This window comes from Panicum virgatum, chromosome 3N (genome assembly GCF_016808335.1).
Source record: "Panicum virgatum strain AP13 chromosome 3N, P.virgatum_v5, whole genome shotgun sequence".
Taxonomy (NCBI): Eukaryota; Viridiplantae; Streptophyta; class Magnoliopsida; order Poales; family Poaceae; genus Panicum; species Panicum virgatum.
Window position 1 is genome coordinate 55,132,142 of NC_053147.1, and position 10,779 is coordinate 55,142,920.

Consider the following 10,779-nt stretch of genomic DNA (forward strand, 5'->3'; position numbering starts at 1 on the left):
CACGGAGTCAGGTGGCGGCCGTGGCGCACGGCCCTAGGGGTCGGGCACCTCGGCAGTCCGTCTCGCAAGCCATAGCTTTTGCTGCTTGTGTGACAGATTGGGGTCTTCCTCCTACACGACAGATTGAAGGTGGCTATTCCTAATGCTACCGACAGATCACGGTGGAGGGCCACACTTCGATCCTTTCCCCCCGAAGAATTTGGCCTGCAGATTCGTGCTCCTCGGTGGCATGCAACAAACTGAGGTGGCTGAATCTCGGATCAAGTAACTGCAGATCTCCAGATGAAAATCTGATCCAATTATGGATGGATGACGGTGGAGCCTGTGGTGTCGCATTCTCCCTGGAGTGTCATCTTGAGATCCCATGTGAAGGTCTTGTGGCTTAGTTCTTCGGTTGTGGCGACCTTCCATTTGTCAGAGGGCTCGCTGTTGCTCAATTGTGCCTCTAGTGGATCTCTCTTGTGCTCATGCTCATGTTGGTTGCTGCACCTATCGTCGACAAGCAAGATTGGCGTTATTTTCGTCGTTCCTTGACCAATGGTCGGATTTATCGACAGGTTGACAAATTCTTTAGCAACCTATATGTGATGATGGTTTAGTAGCTAGTACTTGGGAGAATTACTGGATGTATACAACGTTAACTTAGTACTGAATGTTGTGTACTAAGTATAGATATCTTTGGTCTTTTTATTTCTTGTAATAAGCTAGGCTGTTGGCTGTGTACGTCTATTGACATAGAGGCCGGATCATGTATCCGTTATCTAAAAAAAATCCTTGGAACAGCATGGTTCGATACATCTAAGATGCCTGCCCATAGCTAAATTATATATTGCTCCCAACTCTAGAGTGTTTGATTCGTGCCGGCCTGGATTTGAAATTTCTTGGATTTGAGGTGCCAGTACGTTGCAAGTTGGATTGACCAGTCCAGAGAGTCCAGACCAGCGTCGTCATTTTATTTTCATCGACACTTACTAGCTAATTTTGTCTCGCCCCCGTGAATCTTTAACACTTCATTTTCTTGACAGAAACAATCAAAAGACTTGAAACTAGTGTAAAAGAGTTAATTATATTTGCACCAGCCGCTGGTGAGCGCGTATATTTTTTCCTGCCTCGATTTGCGCCCGCCCTGTGTGTGGGCTGTGGGGTGGCGACCACAACAAAACGTATAGTATGTATGTAGGTCTGCAAAAATAAAGGAGCTAATACAATTTGGAGTTGCTATCATCAGCTAAGCAGAAAATGTCCGACGACGACGCGTCCTGCTGCTGCGTGTGCGTCTGCGTGCTAGTGGTCTGTGTGATCATGGTGCTTCCGGTCTACCGCCCCTTGAGCTTCTACCCCAGACTAGACTCCGCCGTCCTTGCCGCCCTCGACCACAGCGTCACCCCGCCACCGGACTCCACGGACGCTCTCCGGTTGACAGGCCGCAAGAGGAGATCTGGCTGGGGATCGGTGACATGCCCATGGAGAAGAAATTTTTTTCTTTTAATCCTTTTTAATCTAATATTTTAATAATAACCCATCCAGATCTAAATTTCTAAGAATTAGCCCTTTTGGTCGCGCCAAGTCCCGTGGCGCGACTCCCTGAAGGGTCACGCCACATGCTTCGGCGCGACCGAGCTGCCACCCTGGCACACGCGTGCCAGCGAGCCTAACGTGGCATGACTGAGTCGCGCCACATGCATTGGCGCGACTGAGTCGCGCCATGCGGCGTGGCGTGACTCAGCCTAATACAGATCCACCCGCCCAGCCTTCTCTTTCTTTTTCTCCCATTCTTTTTTTCTCCGATCCCCACTCGACCCGACCTCCATGGCGCCGTCCCTCCTTCTCCTCCTCCTCTAGATCCACTCCATCCTCCACCCGATTCGAAGGGGAAACGAAGGAAAACTGATCCTTGAAGGTAACTCCTCCATTCTAACCAATTAGTTTTTTTCCATTTCGCCGATCTCCATCACTGCCTCCAGATCCAGAGGCGTCCCATCAATGGCTGTCGCTGCACGCCCGGTGCCACCCGTCCCTAGCCGCGGTCGCCTAGGACCTGTCGCCGTCCCTGAACGCGGCCGCGCCGGTGCTTCTCGTCCCCAACAATGGCCGCGCGGCACCTGATGCGCTTCCGCGCGACCGGCAGGCCAGGCCTGCGGCCGTGCTGGTGCCGCCCGTCCTCACCACGCTGTACTCTGCAAGGGTGCCGGCCCCCGCCCAGGCGCAAGGCAGGGCGGTGCCCATCCTCGGCCCACCCGCTGCTCCCGGTATGTCCCTCTTCGCCAACCATCCACTGTCTCGGAGCTCGGGACCGCTCTCCTCTCCCACTGGTTTATGACATTTTCATGTGCCAGGAATCATGCTTGTGTGCGGCATCGTCGAAATCTACTACTTGTTCTACTTTGCCAACATAACTGCCAATTACGATGACTCTGACCTGATAACAAACACATAGCTAGTGCCTTATTAAGTGACTGCTGTACTACTCTCATAGTCTCATTGTACCCAGCCAATTTGCATCTCACGAAGTGTAGTCAAATGCACTAAGCTGCAACAAAGTCTGTGAACTACTATCCCGTTCTAAATTGTAGTTCACTTTAATTTTGTCCTAAGTCAAATTTCACTTATTATGATTAAGTTTATAGAAGAATGAACCAGTATTTACAACATCTAGTTAGTTAAATCTTCATGAAATATGTCTAGATAGTGTAGTTATTTTGTACCATCTTGTGTTAATATATTTATATAAAAAACTTGATCCAACATCAAAGTTACAGTAGTTGACTTAGAATAAAACTAAAGTGAACTATAATTAGAACATTGGGGTACACTCCATTTCCCTTGTTTCTTTTTTGATCCAACACTACTCTACTTGCACCGATGACTTGGCTAATAATAAATTGATGATAATGAAGCCATGTAATCTGTCTATAATATGGTACTTGAATGATGTAAGGTTATTAGCAATATTTTTACATGTCTAATTTATTTAAACTTATGTATTTCTTTTCTTAGATGATTGCAGGCATGGAAAGAGTATTATATTGTGTAAGAAACCTTTACATTCACCTCACCTCTCGTGTTTTTCCTTTGCTTATTTGTAGGCTGCTTCAAGAACGTGCTTATATAATCAATACCTCCCGCGACGAACACATCCTCGGACAACACCAACGGTGGACAGAGCAGCTCCAGGCCCAGCGGTGGAAGAGAGTGTCTTTTGTTGCACATGGATCTTGTTTATCTATCATGCACTACTGTAATTTGAATTATTCTTATAGTGAACTTGTAATGTGCACTTTGTGGGCATGTATTGGTACTATTATTATTAGACGTGTAATGGACGACACTTTGTGCAATCGAGTATATTGTAATGTCCTATCAAACTGGTAATGTGATATCTACAATCTTGTGATTGGCAATCAAATATCTTGTCTTGCAAGGAGTCGGGCCATTTCCCTTGGCGCCAAAGTATCTTGACCCAAATCTGGTTGGCACCAATGCGTGGGAGTCGAGTTGGCACCAATGCGAGGGAGTCACGCCATTTCCCTTGGCGTGACTAATTGGCGCGTAACTACTCTAGTCCAGATCTGCTCAGTGCTAGCACGTGGCGTGACTCCTTTACAAGTCACGCCGAGTGTCTTGGCGCGACTCTTCAAAGAGTCACGCCATTTCTAGCGGTGCAGCTCAGTGAGAAGTCGCGCCAACCTTTGACTAGATTTGGCCCAGACCAAATTTTTGCTAACTAGTCACGCCAAGATAAATGGCGTGACTCCTGGTAACTGAAAAGAGTATGAAAATAAAATATAACAACAACTTGGAAAGCAAATATAGTAAAGAAGTGCTAAGCCGAGTTTAGCTTCTTATAAGGAAATCAAGGCCAAACACATCTATCATTTAAAAAAATTGATCTCCACGGCATTACAGACCTAAAATAACACCACACTGATAATCTTGAATAGATACACCTAGGCATACAAGTGAATGCGGGCACTGAGTTACATAATCCTACAATTTAAATGTAGACAGAATAAAACAATTAGCCATTTGTGGGCACGTCCTGATAATGACTTCCCATGCACAGGATGCATCGTCAGTAATGGCGCAAAGGGAGCCAGATAGTTAGGTTCTGCATCCTATGAGCTTGATGTCTCCTCGGACTCCTTGCTGACGATGTCTTGAGGTGGTGCCTCCTTGCCCCTCCTACGAGGGGTTGCAATACCGAGAGCCCCTTGTTGGCCGCGACGTCCTCCTATGAAAGAGAATTTATTCAACATATGTATAGCTAATTACAACCATTAAGTATTAGAAATGGAAATAATATTGTAAATACGGCACCTGTACATTATGTACATAATATTGCAGGAGGGGCGTGGTCGGCACCTGTACATAATGTGTACGTAATATTGCAGGAGGCAAGTCCTTTAAAGGGGCTCATCATCATTGCCACTCGCCCACTCGTTAGCAGTCCATTTTCATATAAATATCTGGGTCAATTGACAAATTGCATTCTCAAATTCTCAATGGCAAAGCATGTAATTGAAAATTCAGACATGAGTGCATATACAAACAGATAAACAAATGAGAGCGGGAAGGATCCATCAATCACAAGGCTTGCTCTCACACTGCCTGACAAAACCCCAACCGGAACTGCAACAAACTTGCCCTACAGTTCCCAATCCTCTGCTGCTGCGAACATGCACACCTTCTCTCTCGCCAGGGAATGAGACCAGGCGCATCAACGTTCAGATGTGCCTACTAATTTTCCACAAACACAGAGAGAGAGAGAGAGAGAAAGAGAGAGATCACCTCTGCAGCAGCTCTGCAGCAGCAGCCGGGTATTGACAGGAATAGTGAGAAGGTATCGCAAGCAAGGTATATATGCATGATCCATCCATGTATCCATCAGGAACCGCGAATCAAGACACCGCGGCCGGCCAAACCCGACTCGGAAGCCACGTCAGGTACCACCTCACAGTTCCCAGCCCCTGCCACCGGTGCCACGATAATGCAACATGAGAGCAATTGCGAGGCGGCACCGTACAGATGGGGACGTTAATCGACATCCGCTCAAGAGAATGGCCCACGCACAGCCTTGATTCGGACCCTCCGTCTCAGAGCCTAACCAACTCAAATCCTAAAAAATCCACGAGATGGAAAAAAAACTAATTGGTTAGAATGGAGAAGTTACCTTCAAGGATCAGTTTTCCTTTGTTTCCCCTTCGAATCGGGTGGAGGATGGAGTGGATCTAGAGGAGGAAAGGGAGGGGCGGCGCCATGGAGGTCGGGTCAAGTGGGGAGTGGAGGAAAAAAGAATGGGAGAAAAAGAAAGAGAAGGCTGGCCGGGTGGATCTGTATTAGGCTGAATCACGCCAGCCGCATGGCGCGACTCAGTCGTGCCAATGCATGTGGCGCGACACAGCCTTGCCACGTCAGGCTCGCTGGCACGCGTGTGCCAGGGTGGCAGCTCGGTCGCGCCGAAGCATGTGGCGTGACCCTTCAGGGAGTCGCGCCACAGGACTTGGCGCGACCAAAAGGGCTAGTTCTTAGAAATTTAGATCTAGATGGATTATTATTAAAATATTAGATTAAAAAGGATTAAAATAAAAAAATCCATGGAGAAATCACCCGGTCCAGATGGATTCACGAGATTGTTTTACAGAACGGCTTGGTCGATTATCAAAGTGGACGTAATTTCCATAAAAAATTGAGTTCAACTATATAGTTTTGGTTGTTATCATTCCAAAATATGAGCCCTCAACTTTGTGTTTTGCACAAGGCCCTCTAAATCTCGGGTACGGCCCTGCATATACTCGTAAACCACAAGGTTAGACTCGACCAAATAGCTAAGGAACGGGTCAGCACTGTGTGCCTTCACCGAAGACGGCAGGCGCCGCATCGTCCCCAGGTGTCGGGAACCATAGCCAGCAGTCGTGGTCGTTGTAGTCGACTGCTGTGTGATCCGACGGCACGCTCATTGCCACCGACGACAGCCGCACTCGGACGTGGACCATCCCCTACGCCTATTCCGTCGCCAGATCTGCTGCGACACTGGGATACACGGCCACCGTACCTTGGAACGTGATGTCCGTCCATTTCTATACATAAATGCAAGAAAATGCTTCATTAATTAATTCTCTACTGATTAATCATGTAGTACCACTATTTGTTGACTTTTTCGTTTCACGTTTGATGTTTGATTGTTTGTTTTATTCCTGAACAATTAATAGTAGCATAGAGGTCTTGCGGCAATGGACTCTGGAAAGAAATTTATAGATGGTATAGCTAGAATGAAATTTAATTGTGAACAGAGGGGGAGTACTATGAATGATTGATTCATTATGAAAGATTAAGCGGCACACGCGTAAGTGGATAGAAAAAAAAGTGAATGAATGAAAACAACCCACCATTTCCTCCGTGAAATCCTTGCCCTGATCCGGGTTCCAATCTCGGGGGGCATCGAGCATGGTGTCCTTGTACCAGGCTGTGGCAGAACAGTCGCGGTACCCGGCGGCACCGTAAGAAACAGTTTTGAAGGTGATGTTCAGGGACAGCTGGTACCGAATGCTGCTGCTACTAGTTGTGGAGGAGAGGTTAGCAGGGTGGAGGGAAGTGAGGATTGCATCATCGACGTAGGCGCGGTAGTACCATCGGGAGATGGATGGCCCCAAGGGGCTGTGATAGACCCGGAGGATGATCACGGCGAGGATGACCGCAAAACACAAAACCGCGAATTTGATGATCGCCCAATGGATGCCGGTCAGGCCCATTGTTCGATTTACTCTACTTATTTTGTGTGTTACATCCTTTCTCTTGATAACTTTTTTATCGTCTTTGCAGGCAGCTAGTGTGGATTTTTTTTGCAGGTTATGTAAGATAATGGAACGAAGAGTTTTGGAATTTCGTAAATGTCGTCATCGATAGTCCCAGCCAGGTGTGAACGCCTCACTCATCCCATCCCAGGAGTACGAAATTAATGTACACTAGCTACAAATATGGCAGTAATATAATGCACTGTCCCATGTGTATCCGATCGACCTCAAGGCCTGATAGAGATCGAGAGGCTGATAGTAATGTGCATGCGAGAACGGCTTACTTGAAGGACTTCACGCGGAACTTCCGTTCAAGTTCACCACGGCATACTATTTAACAATTGTGCTCCCGCCTCTACGTAACCCTGTTAATTATTACCCAGCTGCCGGCTGTGCGATCGAGCAATGCTAGTCTTCTCATTAGTACTAATTAATTCTATCACTCGCACTCTTGATTCCTCACTCCATACCGATGCACACTAGCTGCTTATTTTTCTATTGATTTTGGAAACTAAAGTCATGTTTGGATCCATCCAGTTTATAATAAATTGTTTTTTATAAACTGAGAGGTCTCCGATCAGGACAACTTTAATTATCTCAGTTTATAAAAACTAGATATCCAGTTCGTTAAAAACCTAGTATAATCTACTCTCTTTCAGTTAAAACCAGATTATCCCCGGTAAAAAACACAATATCCTTCAAAACTTTTGGATATATTTACGAGATTCTGGCATCAAAACGGGGTAGACAAGTCATTAGAGAGGAAAAAAAACTGGTTTAGGGTTTTTAAAATATGGTCTCCTAATCTTAGGGTGTGTTTGGTTGGGCTCCAGCTCTTCAAAAAATAGCTCTAGCTCCGACTCCTTACATATAACAGCTCTGACGTGATAGGAGCAGAAGTTGTGAAACGTTTGGCAAAATAGCTCCTCCTCAATTTAAGGAACCGCATGCAAGGGTGGGAGCGGCGAGAAGTTACTATTTTCAGCTCCAAGGAAAACAGCTCCTCTAGTTCATTTTTTGGAACTGCTCTCAGGTGCTCCCACCCAGAATCACTCCTTAAAAATGATGTTTGGTTTAGATTCAGCTCTTGACGCGTTGGGAGCTGCTCTAGGAGCTGAACCAAAGGGGGCCTTAAATTCTAGGTACACAGCAGACATGACAACAATAGATTGGCTGACACTGGACACTATATTGGGCTTCTTTAATTTAATGAGGTACGCATGCAGTATCCTAGTTGCTATCTTCCTCTCCACCATGCTGGACGCCATTTCGGACAAGGTGCGTTCGGGCATCCAAGGTGTCATCACTGAGGTGCAGGCTGATTTCCCCGGGTTCATCCGCAACAAGCTGTGCGTGATAGGAAAATACATCCTCAAAACCATCATCAACTTCTGTATCTCCACCGCCCTCACGTTATTTTCCGCCTTCGTCTGCTGGCTCATCTACTTCCGCCCATTCAATCTCCACCCGCGAGTCCACTCCGCCGCCCTGCTCACCTTTGATCTCGTCGCCCCCGCTCCGACTCCGGCGGCTGGCGACGAACCGCTTCTTCTGTACGACCTCAGCCTCAACTTGAGCTTCCTCAACAAGGGTGGGTGGTCGACGGTCCATTTCGACCACCTCACGGCGGAGCTCTACTACAACGGCATCAAGGTTGGCCCCTCCGACGACACGCTCCCCAGCTTCAAGCTCAAGCAGGAGGGCGGCCGGGTGGTACCGTCGGTGCTGCGCGGGCGGGCAAGCGCTGCTGTGGCGGAGGCGTTCCAGAGGGAGCGCGCGCAGGGCAAGTTCAACCTCAACGTCAGGGTCAAGACCACGCTCAGCTACTGGTTCTTTCCCCACAAGGGGACCTACTACTACCAGTACGATTGCTGGCTGAAGTTCCCGCCGGTGCCGGGAAATGCCACGCCGGCGTTCGCAGGAGGAGGCTTCCAATGTGGCGTCACCAAATGATGCATGCTACCGCGAGAGACTAGCCCTCATTTTGGTCCAAGTTGTATTTCTTAAGTATTCCTAGTTAATATACCGATTGAGGAAGTACGAGTGGAAGTATATGCATGTGGTACGTAGATCGGGGACGATGACGCTTCCCATGGTGTGTGAGGGGAAACAATTATATCTCGGTTTAATTTGCTTGTACGTTTCAAATCGATGATAAAAAATATTTATTTTTCTTGTCCCGACCGCCAATGATCAAATACATTTTGAGAAACAGCTCTTCTCTACAGATTATGTACCACAGCAACTCATTTTGTTTTGAGGTAACTCCTCAGAGCAACTTCTCTCTTCTCTCGTACTTTGAATTGAAATTGTTTTTTAGATAATGGAACAGCAGTTCCAACCTCTACACCGTTTCGGTGTACACAGGTGTTGAATTGTAGGTGAAGACAGCACTACTTGGGCTCCTAGGTTACATTGCACTGTGCACGTACTTGGCTCTTAGGAACTAAACAAAATACATTGTCGAAGTGAAAGGAATGATATAAGCAAAATATAACTACGAAAATCCCAACAGATAACAAAATCATTTAAAGCACTTTTATGTAGTAGCTAGTAACTTTTTTTCTTTATAAAGTAATGCAGGAGTGCTACCATTAAGCCTAAGATTACATAGACTAACCCGATGGAGATGCCAGACCAAGCATAGAACATCACTAAGCCTGGGAAGACGAAACATAAACAAACAATAAAAGCTAACACCACAAACTTGGAAAGCAAAAGACATCACCAACTAGCAAGAACGAACAACAACCAGCGAGGTAGCCTCCCAGAAATCTATCCACCGCAGACAAAACGTCCAACTGTTCGTCCCTTGATGAAGATCCACCTCTTTGTCAACGTGTCACGGATTAGCTTGGTCATAAAGAACTCCATGGTAATTAACCTGCTTCTAGCTTAGCTGACGACCCAGCACCGCGTGCCCGCATCAAAGATGGCTGGCGCCGCGAGGCCTGGCGGCGGGAACCGTAGCCAGCAATCGTACTTGTAGAAGAAGATCTCAATGAAGGGCCACATCACCCTGTACTTGATTGTCAGTGACAATCTCAGGTTCACATGCACCATCCCTGCTTCGAGCTCCTTCTTCAGCCATGCCGTCACCATGGAATCCACAGCCACCATGCCCCGGAATGCTGGGTGCAGCACCTGCATTCATCAGCCACGAAGGTACCATCATCCGATCCACCAAATTAGCCTTAGAATTGATCTACGACTGGCTAGAAAAAGGGCGTACGGTTGTGTTCTTGGGGCCCTGGCGAAAGGGCGTTGGAAGTGCATCGTCGGCTGGGCCAAGCTTGGTACCGCTACCGCAGAAGGCGGTGGCGCTAATGTCAAGATACCGGATGCTGAGGCGGCTGTGAGAGTTGCGGAAGCTGACGTTCACGGCCAGGTCGTACTGGAGATTCGGTGGCTCATCTGTGGTGAGGTTGAGGGTGGCGAGGACGGCAGAATCGACGGTAGGGTAGAAGTGGTCGGGGCGGTAGAGAAGCCAGAGGATGATGATCACTGAAGTGAGCGGCGTCCAGAACTCGATGCACTCCCACACTTGACCGAGGGCAGCGGAGAGGGCCGTGCTCACGATCGACCTTTCCGATGGCATCTCCCAAAACTGCTTTGTTTGCTCCGCTTATTCTGTATCTTGTTTGGAACAATAAAAGCTCTTGCTCTATCTTTTGCTTGGTACTATATGGTTGCTCTCTATCTCATCTCTCAATAAACTTAATGAAGCAGTTCAAGCAAGGCCTTCACTCCCTCTCGTTCCTAGCAATTAGGGTGCTAGTTGCGTGGACGCCCCTCCGTTGCTGTTTTCAGATTATATTATTACTAATACATCAACCTGCGCATCTTATCTATTGGGTGACTGACAACCACTACAAGATAAATAACATCTTCCAACTATCTACCATCCCTGTGGGGAATGACTTTGACGTCAATTAGTTTATTGGTAATTTGAAAAAAAAGGTTGTGAAAGTGTGAATGTACACTAAAT

The 10,779-nt window shown here is 47.2% G+C and overlaps 1 protein-coding gene across 1 annotated transcript; it reads right to left on the minus strand.

The window, feature by feature from the left end:
* Positions 1-9,295: 9,295 nt before the first annotated feature.
* LOC120667902 (NDR1/HIN1-like protein 10) lies at positions 9,296-10,389 on the minus strand. The gene is made up of 2 exons (XM_039947891.1): positions 10,024-10,389; positions 9,296-9,935 (listed from the first exon to the last, which is right to left on the minus strand). Exons 1-2 carry the CDS (start codon positions 10,387-10,389, stop codon positions 9,687-9,689), a joined length of 615 nt encoding a protein of 204 aa, XP_039803825.1. The 3' UTR covers positions 9,296-9,686.
* Positions 10,390-10,779: the final 390 nt, after the last annotated feature.

Bases quoted from the DNA above. Each gene is read 5' to 3' on its own strand.
- LOC120667902 (XM_039947891.1), bottom strand. From the start codon at position 10,389: ATGCCATCGGAAAGGTCGATCGTGAGCACGGCCCTCTCCGCTGCCCTC. The intron at 9,936-10,023 runs GTACGCCCTTTT...TGATGAATGCAG, and splicing joins AGGGCCCCAAGAACACAACC to GTGCTGCACCCAGCATTCCG.